The sequence below is a fragment of the Neovison vison genome, chromosome 2 (genome assembly GCF_020171115.1).
Source record: "Neovison vison isolate M4711 chromosome 2, ASM_NN_V1, whole genome shotgun sequence".
Taxonomy (NCBI): domain Eukaryota; kingdom Metazoa; phylum Chordata; class Mammalia; order Carnivora; family Mustelidae; genus Neogale; species Neogale vison.
Window position 1 is genome coordinate 210,035,598 of NC_058092.1, and position 22,830 is coordinate 210,058,427.

The 22,830-nt window shown below is 51.1% G+C and overlaps 2 protein-coding genes across 2 annotated transcripts; both read left to right on the forward strand.

Moving 5' to 3' along the window:
* Positions 1–386: 386 nt before the first annotated feature.
* On the forward strand, positions 387–22,067 carry HOGA1 (4-hydroxy-2-oxoglutarate aldolase 1). The gene is made up of 7 exons (XM_044240254.1): positions 387–907; positions 10,775–10,903; positions 11,131–11,258; positions 11,736–11,870; positions 12,123–12,219; positions 13,816–13,949; positions 21,123–22,067. Exons 1-7 carry the CDS (start codon positions 697–699, stop codon positions 21,270–21,272), a joined length of 984 nt encoding a protein of 327 aa, XP_044096189.1. The 5' UTR covers positions 387–696; the 3' UTR covers positions 21,273–22,067.
* C2H10orf62 (chromosome 2 C10orf62 homolog) lies at positions 4,992–5,773 on the forward strand. Its single transcript, XM_044240255.1, has one exon. It carries the CDS (start codon positions 4,992–4,994, stop codon positions 5,676–5,678), a length of 687 nt encoding a protein of 228 aa, XP_044096190.1. The 3' UTR covers positions 5,679–5,773.
* Positions 22,068–22,830: the final 763 nt, after the last annotated feature.

Sequence of the window (22,830 nt, forward strand, 5' to 3'; positions counted from 1 at the left end):
GACCCAGCTCTAAGGCTTTTCCTACCGGGGCGTCTTCTTGCTTCTTTCCTGCCAGCGCTCTTCCCAAATCCCAGCGTGGGTCACCTGCTCCCGGCACCTCCGCTGCGCCCCACCCCCCACCCCTGTCCTGGTGACCGCTGTCCCGCAGGGCCGTGTGTGGCCAGCGCAGGCTCGTCACGTGGCGGCTCGCCCGCGCAGGAAGAGCCTGGCAAGGGATCAGGGGCTTTGGAGCGCCGGCGGGGAGTCACGGTTCCCAGGCAGCAGCTCAGCAACCACGCTTCCACCCCACAGGGCAGGGGCGGCTCGGCCAATCGGCTCCGGCTCCGCCAGCCGCGGCCCTACAAGCGGAAGTCGGCCTTCCGGGCGGGGCTGGCAACTGGAGGAGGAGGGCCCGGCTCCGCCCCCACTAGAGAAGCTCTCCGGGGTCGTACTCCAGGAACCCGCCCCCGCGCCTGGCCAGAGGGACACTGGGCTGTGGCATTTGTCCAGCCGCTCCCTAAGGGGAGAATAGCCATGGGGCCTACAGGCTTAGCCTCTGACCCTGGGGACGCTCAGCCCAGGCCTGCCCTAGCGCCAACAGTCAGGGGGCAGCAAATTTTTAACTAGACACACTGATCATTAACAAGGGTAGGAAGGAGTGTAAACTCTGTGTCACGCAGGGGCAGAGACCAGCTGGGCCTCGGGCCTCTCGCAGAGATGCTGGGCCGTGGAATCTGGTCCTCTGTGAGGCAGGGGCTGAGCAGGGGCTTGTCCAGGAAAGTGGGGGCCTGGGCCTTGGGAGAGGGGAGGAGGGTGGACATTGCAGGCATCTACCCCCCTGTGACCACCCCCTTCACTGCCACGGCAGAGGTGGACTATGAGAAACTGGAGGAGAATCTGCACAAATTGGGTACCTTACCCTTCCGAGGTAAGTGGGATCTGTCCTCTGGGGGAGTGGGGGAAGATGGGAATGACCCCAGGCTCCTCAGCCAGGGAGCTGCTCAGAGACAGTTAGGTGCCCAGGGGTCATTTTATTATGGGAGAGGAGCAGAGGGGACCGTTCTGGAGTTAAGAGGCAGGAAGCTCCTTGCTAGCTTGCAACCTTGACTGAGTCTCGTCTGCCTCAGTTTCCCCGGTTGTAAACTACCAGAGTGCCTTCCTAGCCCAGCATTATTGTGGGGCTCAGACTAGGTAATGGGGACAAAAGTCCTTGTCAACCGAACACTGTGCGGCTGTGAAGGCAGCGAGGGGTGTCACATGGTAACCCAGCCAGTGGGCTCATCTCCCTAAAAGCCTTGTTTGCACACTCTCTTCTGAGCCAAGCCTTCCTTAGCAGAACTAATTCCTGTTCTGGATCCTCTGACTCATTTCTCTCTTTACACATGGGTCTCCCCTCGCCGAGGTCAGGGACCAGACACTTGTAACACTCCATGTGCGACACAGCCACAGGCACAGTAAGTGAAGGGAAGAAGAAGGGGTCAATTCCCCCCATCCTGCCCACCCTCATCTGTCACCCGTGACAAGTCCCTGAGGCCGTAATCTCACTAGCCCCATTTCACAGATGGGAAGCTGGGGCTCAGAGTGACACAGTCGCTCGCCCAAGGTCATTGCTAACATATGGCGGAGCTGGGATTTGAACCCACGTCTGACTGCAGGACTATGCTGGGGTGTTTCACTCCACCTGCACCAAACGCTGAGTTGCTAGACCACACTGTTTCAACCAATAAAGTCCGGTTGGCACCAGCTCTGGAAATGGAGAGGTTCTGACTGCGGCGGGGCGGTGGACTCTAGATTCAAATCACAGCTCCGCCGCTGAGTTAGCTGTGAGGTCATCTCTCTAAACCTCAGTCTCCCCATCTGACACCTGGGAGGAGTAATGCCCACATCGCCGGCTGGCTGGGAGAAAAATCCGAGAGAGGGCAAACGAGAGCACGCAGTGAATAGGGAAGGGTGATGTACCTTAGAAGTTACAGATCCAGTGGTCACAGTCACTAGGACCACAGTGCTGTTGGCACTGTGGGCAGAGCCGCTTTGTGACAGTGACTGCTGGCCTGACCCAAATCTCATCCACATCTCAGGGTGGAGGTGCAGGTGAGCCTTCCCTAGGGCACGGTGAATGCTCTGTGGATGCCCACAGTGAGCAGTGACACAAACTTGAAGTAAATTTCTGCTCGGGCTCAGCTCGCTGGGGCCTGAAATTCTGCACAGAGGCCAGGGTCTCTTGAAGCAAAGGGAGAAGCTCCTTGAATCTTTTATTAAAAAAAAAATTTTTTTTTGAAGTAATCTCTACGCCCATTGTGGGGTTTGAACTCATGACCCCAAGATCAAGAGTCACATGCTTCACTGACTGGCACCCCTCACTTCTTGAATCTTAAGAGGCAGGGAGACTCTGCTTCACACTCTAGGTTCAAGGACATCCTGGTGCTGGGGGTGGGGTGAACTTTGTGTCCAGTGTCTGCCTGTGACCAAGATAATCCACTGACACCCCCAGGCTCTTCTCTGGATCCTTCCTTCCCTCCTACCTGATCATCCAGTCCTGCAGAGGGCATAGGCTTGTCCAGGAGCACAGGCGTTGGCGAAGGGTACCTCTAGTTCCTGTTCTCATGGGGTGCCCACTAGCCTGTTTCCCATGCAACCCACACAGGTTCCTGCTCCTGCCCCATCTCTCTTTTACCCACACACCAGGGAGGCAGTGGGCTGGGTAGAAAGAGCTCAGCATCCGCAGTTAGAAGGCCTGGGTAAGAATCCTGGATCTGTCAGTTATGGCGACCTTGGAGAAATCACTGAACCTCTCTAATCTGATTTCTTCATTTTAGAATGGAACTGAGCCACAGGGTTAATGCATTCCTCCCCAGGAGCTCAAGTGTGAGGTCCTGGCACAAAGAATAGAGCCCATAGGGTCCTGTCCCTGCTCCCAGGACACAGCCAGAATGCCTGGGAAAGGAGCCGTGAACAAGTTTTGCTCTACAGACGGTGTTTCTCTGGCCCTATTCTGGTCTCCCGCTTTGGTTGTGCTGCCCAACACTCAGGGGCAGAGGAGGAAGCCATCACATACCGCATTGCCAGGGCCTCCTGCAGTAAGTTAAAGGTCATCTAAAGGGGAGGTGGGAATCTGCCCTTGATGAATCAGTGAACAGTTAGAGATTCTTCTGGAAGGTATTGCCTGAAACTGTGTAGCTCTCTTTATTTCTCATTTTTTCATTGTTAATTTTTACTGACAATTTGTATAAAGAGTATCATTTTTAAATGAAAGTTATAACTGGAGGCTGGAGGGTAAAATTGTTGCAGAGGGGCCATTTGGCCCTGAACTCACTCCCACAAGCAACCTCAGAGATGAACTTTGAATTGTTATTTCCAAATGAGGTCAGCAGACAACATAGATCTACTTCAGCAGGACTAGGGAGATGATGTTTCCCATAAAACTTTGAGCATATGTCTTATTCCTTTAGTATGTACACTTCTAATTAAATAGAAGTATTTTGCTTTAAAAAGTCACAATTTTATGGGGCGCCTGGGTGGCTCAGGGGGTTAAAGCCTCTGCCTTTGGCTCGGGTCATGATCCCAGGGTCCTGGGATCGAGCCCCACACGGGGCTCCCCGGGAACCTGCTTCTCCCTCTCCCACTCCCTCTGCTTGTGTTCCCTCACTCACTGTGTCTCTGTCAAATAAATAAATAAAATCTTTTCTAAGAAATCACAATTTTCACAACCCTGTTTTGGCATTTACTTCTTCTTCTTCCCTTTTTTTTTTTTTTTTTAAGATTTTATTTATTTGACACAGAGAGAGAGCACAAGCAGGGGGAGCAGCAGAGGGAGAGGCAGACTCCCCGATGAGCAGGGAGCCCGATGTGATCCCAGGACCCTGGGATCATGACCTGAGTTGAAGGCAGACACTTAACTGACTGAACCACATAGGTGCCCTGGCATTTGCTTTTTAAAAGTGAAATATATGTGTGTGTGTGTGTGTGTATGTGTGTTTTAATGTGTTAGATGCCTCTGGGAGAAAAACAGAGGAGCCCAGGCCTGTTTCTATCCTGAGAGGCTCTGGATATAATTTGGGATTATAGGCCAGACTCTCCACTGTTTGTACCTACAGAGAGCCTGGTCAGGTGGCGCACCTGCTCAGCATCTAAACTGTGCCTATTTAACCAAGGCACAGGGGGAGCAGGGCAAATTCTGGGTTTGCAGGTGCATCACTAAGGCAATACATAGCAGCCACCATTCTGGAATGGCCCCTGGGATCTGGTAAAGACCCTTATCCTACCCACTCTGCCTTCTCAGCTCACTGCTTACCTCCTCTCAGTTGTGACCTCATGTTATTCTAGAATGAGCTCCTTCCTGGGCCCCTTTCCATCTGGACCCTGCTCTGTAAAGGGGTTGGGGCTGCAAATGGGGATGGAATGAGCTCAGCTGGCAGCAGGGGTGGCCCTAAATGAAAGGAGACACCAACGTCAGACTGCCAGGAATGGAGGCCAGCCCAACCAAGGGGGTCCTTCAGTCGTGGTCAGTGGCTCCTGCCCCCTGGGGGGCCACCGGATGGAGAGGGAGAGAAACCAAAGATTGGAAAAGAAGAAGGATTGAGTCACAGAATGGATCACAAGCAGAAGGCAGAAGAGACTCAAAATTGGGGAAGCTAGTTTCCCACTGACCTTGGGGACAGCTGTCAGTGTGGGAGACCGGACTTGGGTCTCAGGAAACACCTGCCAGGTTGGATAGGAGGGATGTTGTGGCCTCTCCCCACCCCGCCCCCTAGCCACCTTCCTCACAATGGGCTTCATTGCTGAGGTGGGAGGGGCATCCTAGGAAGGGTCCCACTGGTGGCCTGCCTGTCAGACAGCCTCAGGGAACCTGCCCTTTCAAGCATGAACCAGACCATCCGGGCTCCCTCACTCCCAGTGTGCTCTTAGGTCTGCCTGCCTGGCTTAGGGACCTGGAGGCCATCTTGGAGCTCATCCAGCAACCATCATGCAAGGTGGTGCTGGGGGCTGCCCTCTTACTCGGAGGTGGAGGCCTCATGCTGTGGAAGCAGAGGAAGAAGAGAGGGAAGATATTCCTTGTGCCCTCACAGGAGGGGCAGGAGCCACCAGAAGGTCACAGAGCAAAGAATGAGAACTGGATTAAATCGCACTTTAGCCGCCTTTCCGAGGAGAAGCTGGCCTCCTGCAGCAGCAGCACCGCGCCTCCCCCTGAGAGCGGCAGTGGGAAGGCCAGCACCACGGTGCGCGTGGAGACCGTCACCACCAGGCAAGGCGAGGTGGGCACAGCCGTGCACCGGGAGGCCTTCGCCACCAAGCAGAGGTTGTCTGGCGCCTCGGTGACCAAAGAGACACACAGGGAGTCGGGCAAATCCTCGTCCACCGACGCGGCCACGTGGGCTGCTGTGGCTGCCTGCACCAAGGAGATTGACAACCTGGGACAGCAGCTGGCTAACTCCATGCTGCAGCGCGCCATGACGTACCAGAACTCAGGCCACCTGGAGTCCAAAGACATCAACCAGGAGGAGCTGAAGGCCCTTGAGGAGGTGGAGTTGAAGCTGAAGGGGAACTTCCTCATGCAGCGAGACACCGCGGTAGCTGGCCTGAACCACACGCACACCTTCCACGGCCATGGTCCCCACGGCCACCAGGGTTATCAGAGCCACCAGAGCCATAGTCTGCCCAACCGTAGCCAGCAGACCTACCACCCCTTTGAAGCCACCTAACCACAGATGGAGATCCCCTTCCCCCAACAGGGCTGGCACATGACTGCAGCCCTGTTTTCTCTCCTGCGGGGCACCCTGTGTGGCCCAGGGTGAGAGGCTGCCACCCGAACCCCTTCCTTCTCAGCCCCCCATAGCTCCTGGGCCGCTTCGAGTCTCTGAGGAGGGTCTGCTGCAGAGAATGGCTCCTGATGGAGGGGAAGATGGAAGGAAGGGAAGCAGCTGAGACACACTCAGCAGGCCCTTGAAGACCCACCGAGAGAAGATAGGCGAGGCAGATCCCAGGAGAAGCTGAGAAGCCCAGACCGATACCAGATCCCTGGAACTGAGCCAATAAAGCCTTGTATACCCTCATTCTGAGTCGGGGGGCGCTCTGTGGCCAGCCTCAGGACTGGACGGGGATACGGGGAGAGGCTTCCCACTCCCACAGTCGTCTTCATGGGGCCCTTGGCCTGGGCTTTTTGCTGGGCTGATTCAAGACTCCATAAATCAGCTTCCCCGGGTCTCAGGTTCTGGGGATGAGACGTCTCCCGGGAGCTCAGCACCCACCAACCCACTGGTGGCCGGGGAAGGAGGGAGCAGCGGGTGTCAGGAGGTGGGGAGAGAGACAGGCTTTCAGGAGCTAGTAAGCAAGGTGGGGTGTGGGTCTCTTGTCTTCTTGGTGTCATCTTCCCCTTGTCTACTGCTGCTCAAGTCCTGCACTGGAGGGCTCTCCCCCTGCTTTCCGAGGCCACTGGGATCCCCGTGAGTGCCTCCCCCTGCCTACCTTCAGAGCTGTTGTGCCGTATACTCTCTCTTCGTATACTCTCTATTGTACTATGGCTGTGGCTGTGGCGGCTGCTAGCACTAACTGGGAGTATTACTAGTACTACCAGCAGCTCCCTCTTTTTTTTTTTCTTTCCAGTTTTTAGCATATGCCACGTTCTGTGTGAAGTGTACAGCCTGGTCCCGTGGAGACAGTATTGCGTTATCTCCTCTTGCAGATGAGACCCCTGAGGCTCAGAGACGTGATTCTCCTGACAGGGCATAGACAGTGGTGTTGCTGGAGTTAGAGCCCAGCTCTGCCCGACTCCAAGGCTCAGACCCTGAGTCCTGCCGTGTGTTGCCCCTCAGGCCAGTGCCCCTTGGCCCTACAGAGAGGGCTCCCTCTCTCATGCTTACCCCTGTCTTCTTACCACATGTCCTGACTCTCTGTACCCTCCCTCAAGCCTGGGACTCCCCCTGCCTCCTCTTCCTGGGTCCCAAGAAGCTGTTTCTGGGGCAAGGGGTGACCTCCAGTAAGGGGGTTCAAGGGAGGCAGCTGTCTCTTCCATGAAAGTGGGGAGAAGTCAGCTACACAGCACTGTCTAACCCCCAGCGGCTCCTTTACACAGAAATGTACCATTGGCATCTGTTAATAAGCTTACCAGTGTTTCCCAGCCTGTGGGCCTCACACTCCCAGGAGAAGGCACCCAGAAAGATCCTTCCAAAAGATGGATAAATCGACAAACACCCTAAACGTTGATTGATTTTATGGGGCATAATTGGAAGTATTTGATTTCCTCTATCTATCCATCTATCTATCTATTTTAAAGATTTTAAGTAATCTCTACATCAAGCATGAGGCTTGAACTCACAAACCCGAGATTAAAAGTTGTATGCTCCACTGACTAAGCCAGCCAGATGCCCCAGTATTTGAATATTTTTAAAATTACTAATAAGTGACTTTATATAAATGCTAATATATATGTGTGTGTGCATATGTATATATATACACTTTAAATTTAAAATACTTTGTAACAGGGGCACCTGGCTGCCTCAGTTGGTGGAACTCTTAATCTCAGGGTCATGAGTTCAAGCCCCACATTGTGTATGAGGCCTACATTAAAAATAAAGTAATTTATCAAATAAAAAATGTAGAAAAATGCTTTGTAACAAAAATGTCAATGGAAAAAAATATTCAGTCACTCTAGAAAAATGTTGGCGACTCCCAAAGTAGACAAAAAGCAAGGGTGATGGGGTGCCATTCAGATTCAAAGACTGCCATTGGTATTGTACCAGTGTTAATTCTCAGCGAACAGTGCTAGGTTCTAATCTAAGCACTTTACAAATAGTATCTCATTTAAGCCTCACAACTCTTTAAGGAGGGCACTGTATGGTCCCCACTTTTTTTTCTTTTTAAAGATTTATTTATTTATTTATTTATTTATTTGACAGAGAGAGATGACAAACAGGCAGAGAGGCAGGCAGAGAGAGGGGAGGAAGCAGGCTCCCTGCTGAGCAGAGAGCCCGATGCGGGGCTCGATCCAGGACCCTGGGATCATGACCTGAGCCGAAGGCAGCGGCTTAACTCACTGAGCCACCCAGGCACCCCTGGTCCCCACTTTTCATGTGAGGAAGCTGAAGTTTGGTGAAGCCATTTTACCCCCCCTCCCACCCCCAAGAAAAATCTCATAGCTGATGAGTTCCTGTGCTGAGAATTACACTCAGGCTCTCGTGAGTTCAGTCTATGCATCTGAGCCACTCCACCACACTGCTGCTCCGACACCCACTGTCTTCACTCCTGACCCATTTGGGTCCCTGGCTCTCCCCCTCCTCTAGTCTCCTCTCTACACCAGGGGAGGTACAGCGGGCCTAACACTGGATATCCCACCCAGAAGAGGGAGGGGGCTCTTGGCAGCATCAATTTAAAGATTTCAGAGTGCTTTCTTGTACATTTTCTTGTCTGGGCCTTTAAAAATATTGAAAAATTTTTTAAAGATTTTATTTCTTTGACAGACAGAGATCACAAGTAGGCAGAGAAGCAGACAGAGAGAGAGGGAGAAGCAGGCTCCCCGCTGAGCAGAGAGCCCGATGTGGGGCTCCATCCCAGGACCCTGGAATCATGACCTGAGCCGAAGGCAGAGGCTTTAACCCACTGAGCCACCCAGGCGCCCCAAACATTGAAATGTTTTTATTGTCATCCCATAGAAAAGGAAATGGGGACTCAGAGACATGATGTAACTTGCTCAAAAGGGGAGTTGGGTCCAAGCCTTCCCCGACTCTGTGATACTCCCTCCTCCCCAGCCAGGCCTGATTTCCTCCTTAGGAGTCAGGCCTGGATCACATGCTCCTTTACTTGAGACAAGGGAAAGGCCACCGGGCGAGTCTTGAGCCCAGGGCCCTGCTTCCCCTCTCAGAGTGCAAAACAGCTGGGGCCAGGAATCCCTGGAACTGGCCACCAGAATGGAGGGGGGCTTGGGGAAGAGTGAGCACTGCTGAAGAAGTGACTGGAGCAGGAACTGGCCCGGCCCAGTGGCCCACAGGGTTTCGGAGGGAGGGAGGGAGGGGGGTGTCTTTGGAGCCATTTCCATTGAGGGAGGGGCAAAAGTTCAGTCTCAGAATCCTCGACCTCGAAGTAGAGGATGCTGGTCCATTCCTCTCTGGGGTTAGCGACCCCACACCTGGGGACAGGGGGACCCACTGGGAAACCACTAGCACCTTTTGTAACAAGACAGGAGGAGGCTCCTGGCCTGACATGGAGAAATAGACCCTGAGGAGGTAGCACAACAGAAGCCCAAAACTATTTGCCTCAAGATGCTCCCTGCAATGCCACCAAAATGCTACTTATTCAGGGAGCCATTGTGGCAATCCACCTCCTGGGATCTGGTGCTGTCGTGAGCAGCATGGAAAAAGGTTCGTGGTGAAAAGTTGACTCTCCATCACACCATGTCCCCTAAGGATGACTCACGGGAACAGTCTCTCTTGGTCCCGATGCCAGGAAACTGTGTGTCTCTGGGGCAGCTGCTTTGCTTTTATCTTGCGTTCCGCGATCTGTCAGCTGACCACATTTCCCTTTTAGCTTTGACTGTCAGGAAGCTCCAAATCAAAGCGACAGGCCCCGTCTCTCAACTGCCTGGCAGGGATTTTGTGGATCAGTATCGCCCCCCAGCTTTCTTCTCTTTCCTTTCTCCCAAGCGGTCTCCTATTTATTAATAATCTTGTTGTGTCACAGGCTGTATTTGTCAGCTATTTCAGAACACTGTTTTTGGAGTGGAAGGGAGTAGAGAGGAGGAAGAAGAGGAGAGAGAAAGTGAAATGAAAGAAGCAGAGAGGAAAATGGTTTTATACATTCCCTTCGGATTCAGCCAAAGAGCATCAATTCTGTGATGTAAAAGGGTTGACACCTTCCGGGGTGGCATTAGAAACCTCTCGGGTGATCGATCAAAGAGGAAAATGCAAAATAAGATCATGAGATGTCACTTTTCACCCAGAAAATTGGAAAAAATTAATTCTCACTTTCATCCAGAAAATTGGCAAAAATGAATTCTACCCAGTGTTGGCAAAGAGGAACACTAACAGACCCTTCCATGAGCCAACGGGGTGCGAACCAGCTAATGAGGCAGATGTGTGGCACGTGAAGATACATGGAGGCATGACTCAGCAGTCACACACCCAAGTGAACTGTAGAGCAGCTCAGACATGGGCACAGAAGACTTTAGTGGACGTGTTTGTTTTAACATTATTTGTGATGGCAAAACTAAGGAAACATTCTAAATGTCCCCAACAGGAGAATGAAAAGTAAAGTATCGTCAAACCTCACCATAGATTATAATAGCAGTTAAAATGAATGAACCAGAACTGTGTACTGCCGTGGACAAAGGTCACAACATGATCTTGAGCACAAATAGCAAACCGCAGAACGTTGTTAAGAGCTTGATTCTGTTTCTGTAAAACTTACATGGCAAAAAATGCCTTGTGTCTTGTTTATGGGTCAATGTGTACATCTAAAGGGGATAAAGACATGAAGGGGAACAATGACACCCAAGTCACAGCTAGAAGAGGAAGAAAAAGGTGATCAGAGGAGGGTTGCCATGGGTGCTGGGTACACACCTGTGGATTTTATTATTATTGATTCTTTGGGGTATAGCTAAGATAGTTCATTAACACAAAGAAAATGGTGCGGACACGGCCGTCAGAACTGGGTAAAACATTCTGCCTGGATCAGGACAAAGATGGGAAGGAAATGTGTGAAAAGCTATGGTGTTCGGGAGGTAGGAACACGGGTGCATGTACCACCAATGTCCCGGTTGCTTGCAGAGGATGGGAAGGCATTGGCTGTGATGGGACCTCTCTTGTAGGCTTCGTGGTCCAGGGCTCCAATGGCGAGTTTCCCTTCCTGACCAGCAGCGAGCGGCTGGAGGTGGTGAGCCGAGTCCGCCAGGCCATGCCCAAGGACAAACTCCTGCTAGCCGGCTCCGGCTGCGAGTGTGAGACCACGGTGCTCTGGGCTCGGGGGGTTGGGGGGGTGACTGGGGCTGTTGGGGAGCCAGGTTCCTTGGCCCTGGGGCTGGTTCAGGCTACTGGTTCTGTCTCTTCTGAACCCCTTGCTTGCTCTGGGATCCTAGCCTTGCCCTTCTGCTTCCTGCTGTCCCCGTCATGTTGCCTGCTGTGGCGTATAGGCCACAGAGGGAAGACGCCGTCTTTCTTCCTATAGCCACTCAAGCCACCGTGGAGATGACTGTGAGCATGGCCCAGGTTGGGGCTGATGTTGCCATCGTGGTGACCCCTTGCTACTATCGTGGCCGCATGAGCAGCGCGGCCCTAATTCACCACTACACCAAGGTGGGTGTGAGGCGTGGGCATGGGTTTGGGGCCTGCGACCAAGAGGAGGCTGGAGGAGGAGACGAGACAGCGAAGCTGGGGCCCGAGAGGAGAACCTGTTTCCCATGAATGGCCTCTGGGGGAACGGGGAGGGATGCTGCTGGGCGACTGACCAGCTACACTGTATGGCTGTTTCCTCACCTCTCACAGGGGAGAAGTGATGGTGGCTTCCTCATGGGGTCACTGCAAGGATCTAACTCCATCGAAATACAGAGGACTGAGAACTGAGCCTGGCACATAGAAAGCACTCACGAAATGTTATTATTATCATTTATAAGCAAGGAACACAGCACTGTGACTCCTAGTTCAGGAGGTTGGCCTGTCCAGGAGGCCCTGCGGGGACCCAGGCCCGGAGCTGCTGGTGGTGGGCTGTGCCTGGGGCTCCTCAGGCCTGGGGCAGCTGCCCTCTCCCTCTCCCTTCTTCTCTGCCTCCCTCAGGTCGCTGACCTCTCCCCCATTCCTGTGGTGCTCTACAGCGTCCCAGCCAACACGGGGCTGGACCTGCCCGTGGATGCGGTGGTCACGCTCTCCCAGCACCCAAACATCGTGGGCATCAAGGACAGTGGTGGTGACGTGAGTGGCAGCGGCTCCCGCCGGGGTCCTTCCTCTTCTCCCGGGCTCTTAGCTTCAGGGAGGCTCTGGGACCCACTTCAGTCCTGGGCCCCTGTTGGGGTTCTTCCCACCATGTGGGCTCTCTGAGGCTCTGTCCAAGTTTGAGGGGAGCTCTGTGGGGCCGAGGCGCTCATTCCCCCACCCTTGGCCAGCCCCCGTCTCGCGTGGTGTGGAAGCTCGAGGCTTAGCGCTCACACGGGTTTGCTGTTGCAGGTGACCAAGATGGGGCTGCTGGTTCACAAGACCAGGAGGCAGGACTTCCAGGTGTTGGCTGGATCGGCTGGCTTCCTGCTGGCCAGCTATGCCGTGGGTAGGTCCCCTATTACTCTCACACTGTCTCGGTGGGTGGTACAGCCAGGCCCCGCATGAAGGCTGGGGCTGGGTCTGCAGGGTCCTTTTGCCTCACTTGTCTGACAGTTGGAGGCTTACGAGCGACCTCTCTGGGCAGAAGACAGTGGCCATGTGTAGTCCTTGGGCTATAGCAGGGATGCCTGAAGTTTGTTCTAAGTCCCAGGCTCTCTGCTTAGTTAACAAATTTATCTCTTCTAATCTCACCTTGTAAGTCGTCCTCTGAGGACAGAGGCCTTGGGGCCTTTCCTCTGGTCCAGGAGTCTGTTTTCCCCTCCCCCAGCGGCCAGGCCAGAAGGAACTGTCAGATCTAGAGGGCGGGGCCTGGGATCTTCAGCGGCCCGATTCTGTTCCAGTCCAGGATCCGAGGAATGTCACCACTAAAGCAGCTGTGCTGGTCTGCTGTGGGTCAGGCTCCTTGGGTTCAGGTTGGATTTAAGCCCCAGAGCTGGGAAGAGAGGATCCATCGGCTCCCTTGGGCTGAAGCCCCAGGAAGTCCAGATCTGCGTTACTTGTCCGGCGCTAAGGGGGCAATTGTGGATCCTCTCTTCTGGTCTGCACAGACTGTGGCTTGCAGCCTGGGTCCTTGCACAATCTCTCCTCTGCCACGTTGCAGTCTCCAAAGTGCAAGGCCAGAAGAGGGGACCCACTGAAGCCTTGTTCCTGAGGGCGGAGTAGATGCAAAGAGCACGGGCCGAGCCGGCAGGGGGACGTGAGTTGGAATCTCAGCTCGGCCACTTACTGAGTACTGCCGGGCAGGGTGTACAACCTCGCTGGCCTGAGCCCCTACTCTGTAAAGCAGGGAGGTGTTGTGAGAATGTGAGAGCCTCGGCGGTGTGTCTGCATAGTGACTGGCATAGAGTGGGGATCACTGGTAGCTATCTTAGCTCATTCCAAATTTCCCACTCTCCGGTCTGGAGGCCACCATGCTTAGGGTCACCCCTAACTAGCCTTAGAATCACATCGCAGGTTGGCAGAGTGGCAAGGCCTCCCGAGATCACAGCCAGCCCGTTTTCACTGCCCAGATGAGAACAGAGGACTGGGAGGTCTGTGACTCATGCAAATTCATGCTGCCAGTGGGAGGAAATACGTGGTCTCCTGACTGTGTCCAGGGCTCCTTCCACTGCCCCCCACCCCCAGCATCATCCCAGGCTGAATTCACCGGGGAGGGGGAGGAATAAGATTTCAGAGGAGCGAAGGCTTCCCGTCCACTCCACCCCCTTCCCGGACTGATGAGTCAGAGGCTAGTGGAGGTGTTGTCAACTGGCCGGTGGGACTTCAGTCTGGGAGGTGTGTTGGGGGTGCAGGGGAGGAACTGTCCTTAAGTTAGCCTCAGGCTCTGTTTCCTGACCTTCAGTGTGTGGGATCCTACTTCAAATATGCTGGCAGCTTTTCACTCTGGAAATCTGGACTCTGGACTCACAGAGCGTGCCTTGGACATGGCTAGCATGGAAATCCACATCCTCTTTCCCAGAATAAGAGGGGCAGGGGCTCAGGGTTTGGAATCGCCCATGAGAAGCAGCTCTGGCTGACGTTTTGCAATCTTACTGTGGGGCAGGAGCCGTGGGGGGCGTGTGTGCCCTGGCCAACGTCCTGGGGGCTCAGGTGTGCCAGCTGGAGCGACTGTGCCTCACGGGGCAATGGGAAGATGCCCAGAAACTGCAGCACCGCCTCATTGAGCCGAACACTGCGGTGAGCTCCCGGATGCTGGCCCCAGGGCATGGGGGGGGTGTCTGTGCCCTCAATGGGAAGTGTCTTCCCTTTCAGAAAGTCCCTTCTGGGGCGCCTGGGTGGCTCAGTGGGTTAAAGCCTCTGCTTTCGGCTCAGGTCATGATCCCAGGGTCCTGGGATTGAGCCCCACATCGGGCTTTCTGCTCCGCAGGGAGCCTGCTTCTCCCTCTCCTTCTGCCTGCCTCTCTGCCTACTTGTGATCTCTGTCTGTCAAATAAATAAATAAAATATTAAAAAAAAAAAAAAGTCCCTTCAGAGTACGTCCCAGCATGGGAACTCCTTGTGCCTCTCCAGAAAATCACAACTTCAGACAAAGTTGAGCCCTGTTGGTTGCACTGGAATTCATTTAGGGATCCTGTTAAAATTCCAGCCCTCTAGACCTGGAGTAAGCATTGAGACAAATATCCTGGCTGATCATGGTGACATTAAGTAAATCCAGGGACCTTCCTTAGAGACACGCTACCTGAAGAGGGTGAACCATGGGCCTCTCCTTCAGCTTTAGAAGGGCTCAGATCCTGGAAAACAGAATGATTAGGGGTAAGGGAGGTGTTAGGAGGCTGGGTGTATTCAGAGCCCAGATTTCCCAGGAGAGTTTTGTCTTTGAGTAATCTATTCTGCAGTCAGACGGTGTACCCCGATTCCGTATTGGGCAAGTCAAGGAGACGAGCCGAGACGGAATGCCTGTCAAGAGCCCGGCCGTGCGGTGCTGATCCGTATTGGCATCTGACACAGGGAGGACAATGTGTTTTCCTATAGACACGTTTGTATGCATATTTTATTTTATTTTATTTATTTATTTGATAGAGAGAGATCACAAGTAGGCAAAGAGGCAGGCGGGGTGGGGGGGGAAGCAGGCTCCTTGCTGAGCAGAGAGCCCGATGCGGGACTAGATCCCAGGACCCCGAGATCATGACCTGAGCCAAAGGCAGCGGCTTAACTCACTGAGCCACCCAGGGCCCCCTGTATGCATATTTTATTTTATTTTTTTAAAAGATTTTATTTATTTATGTGACACAGAGAGAGATCACAAGTAGGCAGAGAGGCAGGCAGAGAAAGAGAGAGGGGGAAGCAGGCTCTCCGCCAAGCAGAGAGCCCGATGCGGGCCTCAATCTCAGGACCCTGAGATCATGACCTGAGCTGAAGGCAGAGACTTTAACCTACTGAGCCACCCAGGTGCCCCTGTATGCATATTTTAAATTAAACTTTTAATTTTGAGATAACCGTAGATTCAGATGAAGTTGTAAAAAATAATACAGGGGCACCTGGGTGGCTCAACCAGTTAAGCATCTGCCTTTGGCTCAGGTCATGATCCCAGAGAGACTGCTTCTGCCATTTCCCTGCATGTGCTCTCTCGCTCTCTCTTTCTCTCTCTAATAAATAAATAAAAATCTTAAAAAAAGAGAGAGAGAAAGAATACAGAGAGAGTCCATGTACCCATCCATCCCCAAGTTTCCCCCCAAAATATCTTACAAAATTAAAGTACAATATCACAACCAGTATTTGGACATTGATAAGCTCCAGACACAGAGTCTTTAATCACCAGAAGGATCCTTCATATTATGCATTCATGGGTACACCTGCTCCCCTCCTTCCCCCAGCCCCTCTTTAACTGCGGCAACCACCCATACATTCACCATTTTTATACTTTTGTCAGTTCAAGACGCCCATATGAATGGGATCATAGAATCTGCAACCTTTGAAATTGGCTGGCTTTCATTCTGCCGAATTCCCTGCAGATCCATCCAAGTTGTTGCACGCAGCAACAGCCCGTTTCTTTTTATTAATGAAAGGTGGTTCACTGTGTGGCCAGGCCATGGCTCGTGGAACTGTTCACCGGTGGAAGGACAGCTGGGGTGTTGCCAGTTTGGACTTAGGTGAAGTTTCCTTTTTTTGTTTTGTTTTGTCTTTTTGCTTCTGGATATCCACTTGCTCCATTATCATTGTCAAAAAGATCATCTGTCTTCATTGAGTTATTTTTGCACCTTTGTCAAAAATCAGTTGGGCTGGGGCGCCTGGATGGCTCAGTGGGTTAAGCCTTTGCCTTTGGCTCAGGTCGTGTTCCCAGAGTCCTGGGATTGAGCCCCGTGTCCGGCTCTCTGCTCAGCAGGGAGCCTGCTTCTCCCACTCTCTGCCTGCCTCTCTGCCTACTTGTGATTTCTGTCTGTCAAATAAGTAAATAAAATCTTAAAAAAAAATCGGTCAGGCATATTTGTGCCAGTTGATTTTTGGGTTCTCTGTTGCTCCCATCATTGGTGTGTATCCCTCTGCAAGACCACACCGGATTATTCTAAAGTTTATATGGAAAGGCCAAAGAATTAAACTAGCTAAAGCAACTTTGGAAAAAAAAAAATAACAAAGTGGGAGGAATTACCACCTGGTTTTAAGATTTATTATGGGGTGCCTGAGTGGCTCAGTGGGTTAAAGCCTCTGCTTTCAGCTTGGGTCATGATCCCAGGGTCCTGGGATCGAGCCCTGCATCGGGCTCTCTGCTCCACGGAGAGCCTGCTTCCTCGTCTCTCTTCCTACCTGACTCTCTACCTACTTGTGATCTGTCTGTCAAATAAATAAATAAAATCTTTTTTTAAAAAATATTTTTATTTATTTATTTGACAGAGAGAGAGATCACAAGTAGGCAGAGAGGTAGGCAGAAAGAGAGAGAGAGGAGGGAAGCAGGCTCCCTGCTGAGCAGAGAGCCCGATGTGGGACTCGATCCCAGGACCCTGAGATCATGACCTGAACCAAAGGCAGCGGCTTAACCCACCAAGCCACCCAGGCGCCCAATAAATAAAATCTTAAAAAAAAAAAAAGAAGAAGAAGAAGAATATTTATTACGTACCTACAGTAATCAAGTCTGTTTGGGACTACAGGAGGCATTTTGTCAATTGCTTTTCTGCCTTGATATGATTGTGTGATTTTTTTTTTTTTTCCTCTGTAGCTGGCTAATGTGGTGAGTTACATGGATGGTTTTCTAATATTGAACTAGACTTGCATCCCTGGAATAAATCCCACCTAGTCATGATGTGTAACTCTCTTCATATATTGCTCAGTTCCATTTGCTAACACTTAGTTGAAGATTTTTCTGTCTATATTCATAGGAGATATTGGTATGTAGCTTTCCCCTTTTTTAGCACTGCATTTGTCTGATTTTTGGTCTCCGGATAATAATAGGTTCATCAATTCACTGGGAAGTAGTCTCTCCTCTTCTATTTTCTGGAAGAGACTGTGTAGAATTGGTGTTAAATATTCTCTAAACATTTTCTAGAATTCTCCAATGAGATCATTTGGGCCTGAAGATTTCTTTTAGGGAGGGTTTTAAAAAATTATAGCTCTGCCCCTGACTTCCACTGATACTTCCCTGACAGAAGGGGTAGGAATGCCTCCTTAATGCTTCCCATGTGGCCTCCACTGACATTACAAATATGCCTGGGGTGGTGGTGGCCTCTTTTGGTGTGGGCAGTGCTGTGTAAGCCCTAACTTTCCTCTCTGCTAAGACCATCCATTGTTGGGGAGGTGGAGAAGGGCACTCTTTCCTGCCAGAGTCGGGTAGAAGTTCTGGCTCCCAATTCAACCTTTGCTGGCCTGGATGGGGATGGTAGGGATGGGGCCATGGTTTTTGTAGGGGTGCCTGGCTGGAGTAGAGTGGTGATTGTCTTAAAGTTTTCCATCTTACCAGGCTGCTCCTTCCTGGTCCTTGGCTTGAGTGAATAGGCTTTTGTTGGGGGCTCGTATTATCTGTACCCATTGGCATTTTAGGGTTGCTGCCTTCTTAAGCTTCCGGTCGAGGCCAAGGAACTCCTCTCTGTGTTCCTTGGGTCCTGAAGTCCCTAGCTTGTCTTCCTTCTCTCTACCTTTCAGAGTCTTACATTTGTTTTTATATAATGTCCAAGGTTTTTTAGCTGTATTTGTTGGGAGGAATATGGAAAAATACATCTATTCCATCTTTCTGGAAGTGGAAACTCTAAGTATTTTCCCTTCCTCCCTCCCTCCCTTCCTTTTTCTTTTTCCAACCTCAAGATCAAGAGTTGCAGGCTCGGGGCACCTGGGTGGCTCAGTCAGTTAGGCAGTGAAGCAGTTAAGCATCTGCCTTCAGCTTAGGTCATGATCCCAGGATCCGAGGGATCCAGCCCCGCTTTGGGTTCCCTGGTCAGTGGACAGGTTGGGTTCCCTGCTCAGCAGGGAGTCTGCTTCTCCCTTTTCCTCTGCCTGCCACTCCACCTGCTTGTGCTGTCTCTCTCTCTCTGTGTCAAATAAATAAATAAATAAATAAATAAACAAATAAAATCTTAAAAAAAACAAAAGAGAGAGTAGCAGGCTCTACCAACTGAGACAGCCAGGTGCCCCTCTAAGTATTTTTCTAAATGGTGATTTTTGCCCCCCATAGAACATCAAACTGTTTCAAAAAATATATATTGGAAAACTTAAAAGTAGGTGCATTAAAACAGCATTCTTTTAGTTTTAAATATTTTATCTATATTAAAAAACATAATTTATTATAATTTAACTTTCCTGGCTTGAATGGAAACAACTTCATCAAAAATTTTCTTCCTGCATCTATTCCTAGAAAAAAAAAAATGAACCAAAAAAACCATACAGAACACGGATCTCGGGGCACACATTTACGTTTGCCTCGGGCCATGATATGGCAGGGCATGGTTCTGTTGGATCTTGTCTTTTTTTTTTTTTTAAAGATTTTATTTATTTATTTGACACACAGAGAGAGATATCACAAGTAGACAGAAAGGCAGGCAGAGAGGGAGGGAGAAGCAGGCTTCCCGCTAAGCAGAGAGCTGGATGCAGGGCTCGATCCCAGGACCCTGAAACCACGATCTGAGCCGAAGGCAGAGGCTCAACCCACTGAGCCACGCAGGCGCCCCTCGGATCCAATGTTTTATTTAAAACATTGACACTGGGGCGCCTGGGTGGCTCAGTGGGTTAAGCTGCTGCCTTCGGCTCAGGTCATGATCTCAGAGTCCTGGGATCAAGCCCCGAATCGGGCTTTCTGCTCAGCAGGGAGCCTGCTTTCTCCTCTCTCTGCCTGTCTCTCTGCCTGCTTGTGATCTCCGTCTGTCAAATAAATAAATAAAATCTTAAAAAAAAAACCCAACAACATTGACATTGTTCATTGTGGGGTTTTTTTGCATTGATTTTGATTTTTTAAAAAAATATGGCACTAAATTTTACTTAACTTGATGACTGATTTTGTTGGCACCCCCTTAAGCTTTGCATCTGAGGTGATAGTTCCAGGCTAAGCAGTAATGCTTTGTTTGGGTACAGTGGTAGGCTCTAGATCTCTCTCCCAGCTTTGATCTTTACCGCCAAGGAGCAGGTGAACTCAGCTTTAGAGAAAGGACAGCTGGGGAGGAAAGCACAAGTCTCCTTGGGTATGAAGGTTCTCCTGGGATAGGATGCTCTATTAATAGGACACAAGAACTACAGAAATGAGGGCCATTCAGCCAAGCCCCATCAGGGCACAGACTCTCTGGTATGTACTGGACACTCCAGTGGGGTGGGACCTCTGCTCTCTATGCCCACCCACCTTCAGAGAGAAGGTTCCAGAACCAGCATACCACCAAGCCAGGAAAAGGAGGAGCTTTTAGGTCCCTTGGGGGTGTGGTTTTATAGTGGTATTTTCCCCATTTGATTCTTGTGACATGGGGTAGGTGTTGTCATCTCCTCGTTTGACAGATGAAGCCGTGGGCTGCCCCTTGGGAGGAGAGGATGCTTGCTGCCCCGCTAGCTCTCCGCGTGCCATCCTGCCTTACTCTTCCCTCGGGGCCTCCTCCTGTGCCAGCTCTGGGCACACACTCAGGAATGCCTGGAACACCTTTCTGCTGCCTGGGCTGTCAGCTCAGCCACCCCAGGAGCAGCTTGATGTCACCCTGTTGCCCTGCCTTGCTTGAACACAATGTCCTTCCTCTGCCTTCCCACCCAGCCAACCTCCTGCCCTGGCTATATTTAGGACTTTCTGTGTTCTTTACCACCAAAGCATTCAGTTATTTCTGTGGGTCTGAGGAGGGGGCAACTCAGAGACGTCACATACCTACAGTGGAAGAAAGCTTTTCTCTAGGTACTTCTTGTTCCCAACCTCTCCCTTAGGTCTTTTGCATCTCATGTTTTGGGTGTTTTGGGTGAAAAGCTGAGGTTATTAGAACATTATGGCTGGGGCCAGGCTAGGAGGAGGATGGTGTATTACTCATTTCAAGAAAAAATTCCCTGGTCACCAGTGGTAAATGGTCATCAGTCATTCATCAGCAGCTCTCAACTTTACCCCAGCCAACCTCTTTTATTATTTTACCCTTTGTGAAACCCATACTTCTAAGGTTTTACCTTCCCTCCAAAATAAAACTTTAGTAAGTAATGATTACATTCCTAGCTTTTAGGTAGTCAGAGATTCACCCAACACTTCTGATCAGCATAAAATAACCAGTTGCTGGTTATTATGCCAAAGGTGAAGAAACTTGATGCTTCATTTTCTAGAAGACCCCATGCATGATTTTAAGTTATGACAATAGCTTCTGGTCCCCCTCACAATGGAAAACCCTCCAGATATCATGTCGTCCAGCCCCTCATTTTTTTAGGCAAGAAAACTTTCTTGGATGTATTAAGTTTGTGATATATGGCTACATAATGGAATTTCTCAGGACAGCTGACACATTGTTTTTCAGATTTGGGGTCAGGAGGGAGCTATGTATGGATCAGTGTCCCTCCTGCAGGGCCAGTGGAGGTCTGGGCTATGGTCGACGCTCTCACAGACCCTTCCCTTTCTTGGCCTCCCAGGCCTGTGCCCTGGCCCTAGGTCCCTGGGAACCAGGCTGCAGACCCACAGCCTTACTATTGTCTCTGGTCCCAGGTTGAGGAGTGAATGCCACGTTTCTCCTCAATGGGGTGGATTTTTCTCCTAAAACCCAAAGAGGGGACTTCCTTAATCTGAGTTGTTAGCATTGTGTTCTCTACTGCTGCCCTGCCTTCTGGTCTCTCAGTCTGAATTTCCAATCAACCAATGTATCACCAATTTGGTAAAGTTACTTTACCAGGGGAGGTGGGGAGGAACCCTAACTTTCTAAAGTGACACATGTGTCTAGACATGTGCAGGCAGGGACTCCCCAGTATGTTCTAACAGGCCCTGCTCCACAGGTGACCCGGCGCTTTGGGATCCCCGGCCTGAAGAAGACCATGGACTGGTTTGGCTACTACGGAGGCCCCTGCCGTGCCCCCTTGCAGGAGCTGAGCCCCACGGATGAGGAGGCGCTGCATATGGACTTCAGCAGTAATGGCTGGCTCTGAGGGCAGGTGCCTGGCCTGAGCCCATCTCAGCTTCCTGCCCTGTACCTGCAGCTGAAGAGGCACATGGGGGTATGAGATTTCAAAGCCTGTTTTCCTACTTCAGTCCTCTAGGGAGCCTCTCCCAGGCTCTGCCATGCACACCCATTTCCTATGCTCACAGCCCCATGACCATTGGCATTTGTAGCCTCAACTCTGGCTCTCTAGAGACCTTCCGTCTGGGGAGGAGCGATTGCTTGTCCCTCTCCTGTGCCTTCCTGTGCCCCGTGACACATGACCAGGAACCAGCAGGCAAGAGCAGGGGGCAACTGGGGCAAAAGTAAGGTCATGTATTTTACAGATGGGACGGCCGCTTAGACTTGGGGGTGCACACCTAAACCCAGCACAGTGCAGCAGGGAGCCAGGGCTCTTCCTAAGAACCTGACTCCTTCCAGAGGAAACGGGGGGGGGGGGGCAGTTCAGAAACCTAATCAGAAAAGCGTCTCTGGCCTTGAAAGGCCCCCAAGTTACATTCCAGACACAGTGCCTTTCCTAAATCCATTTTGATCATCTCATATTCTCATCTCTACCCTTGATCTCAACTATAGAGAGTGTGGAGCTGGCCCAGGGCCTTGCCAGAGTTGGTAAATAATGACACCTGGTGGATAAATGTTACATTTTAGACTTCTAGCCAACCTGGTCTGAAACATTAGGGAAAGAGACTTGGTCTGAGACCTGGCCATCCTCTTGCCTTACGCACTGTGCTTTCTTTGTTAAAAATAATACTTTGTTCTTACAATAAAGTTGAATAACTGAAAACAGTGTGGCCTTGTACAAATGGGTCTTAGGTTTCCTGCCAGGATGTCAAGAATTGCCTAGAAGCAATTTAACTTTCAAGGTCTGCTTTCTTCCAGCTCTGAGGGAGGCCCTAGCAGTTTACAGCAAAGAAGGTATTAGATCAGTGGTGGCCTAGGGGAAAGGCTTGATGAAGTTCTGGGTGGGAGGTAGGAGGCAAAAATGTCCAACTAAGATATTTAGAAACACCTTAGCACATCAGCCAAAAAGGCTGCTTTCTCTAGAAATGTTTAACCTTATTCAGTGATACTTAACTAGTGGCAGTAAACCAGAGATGAATGTTTTTAAAATTATTCTGGCTAAAAAGAAAGGTAAACGGGTCCTTGTTTAGGACAAAGGCTAGAGGAGAGAATATAAAAGGTATCGATCTTCAACTGAAATTGTCCATCAGGATGGTAATGAAGCTTGGGGCTTAGCACCTGTGCTCTTCTCACAGGCAACATCCAGAAGATCTGAGCTCAGAGGAGAATCCAGCCTAGAGATGGGGCAAAAATTGAGGGCTTGGGAGGCTGGCTGGTGTACTGGTAAAGCACTCAGCCTCTGGGCTTACATTAAACAGGCCTGGGTTTAAGTTCTTAGACCTGCCCCTTAGGGTTGGTGGGACGTTGGACAACTACTGAAGTGCCTGATCTGATCTGTAACTTGGGGATTATAACAGTTCCTTTCTCCCAGGGCTCCACAAGATCACGCATGTTAAGGGGTTAGCACAGTAGGTGAACGCTGCACA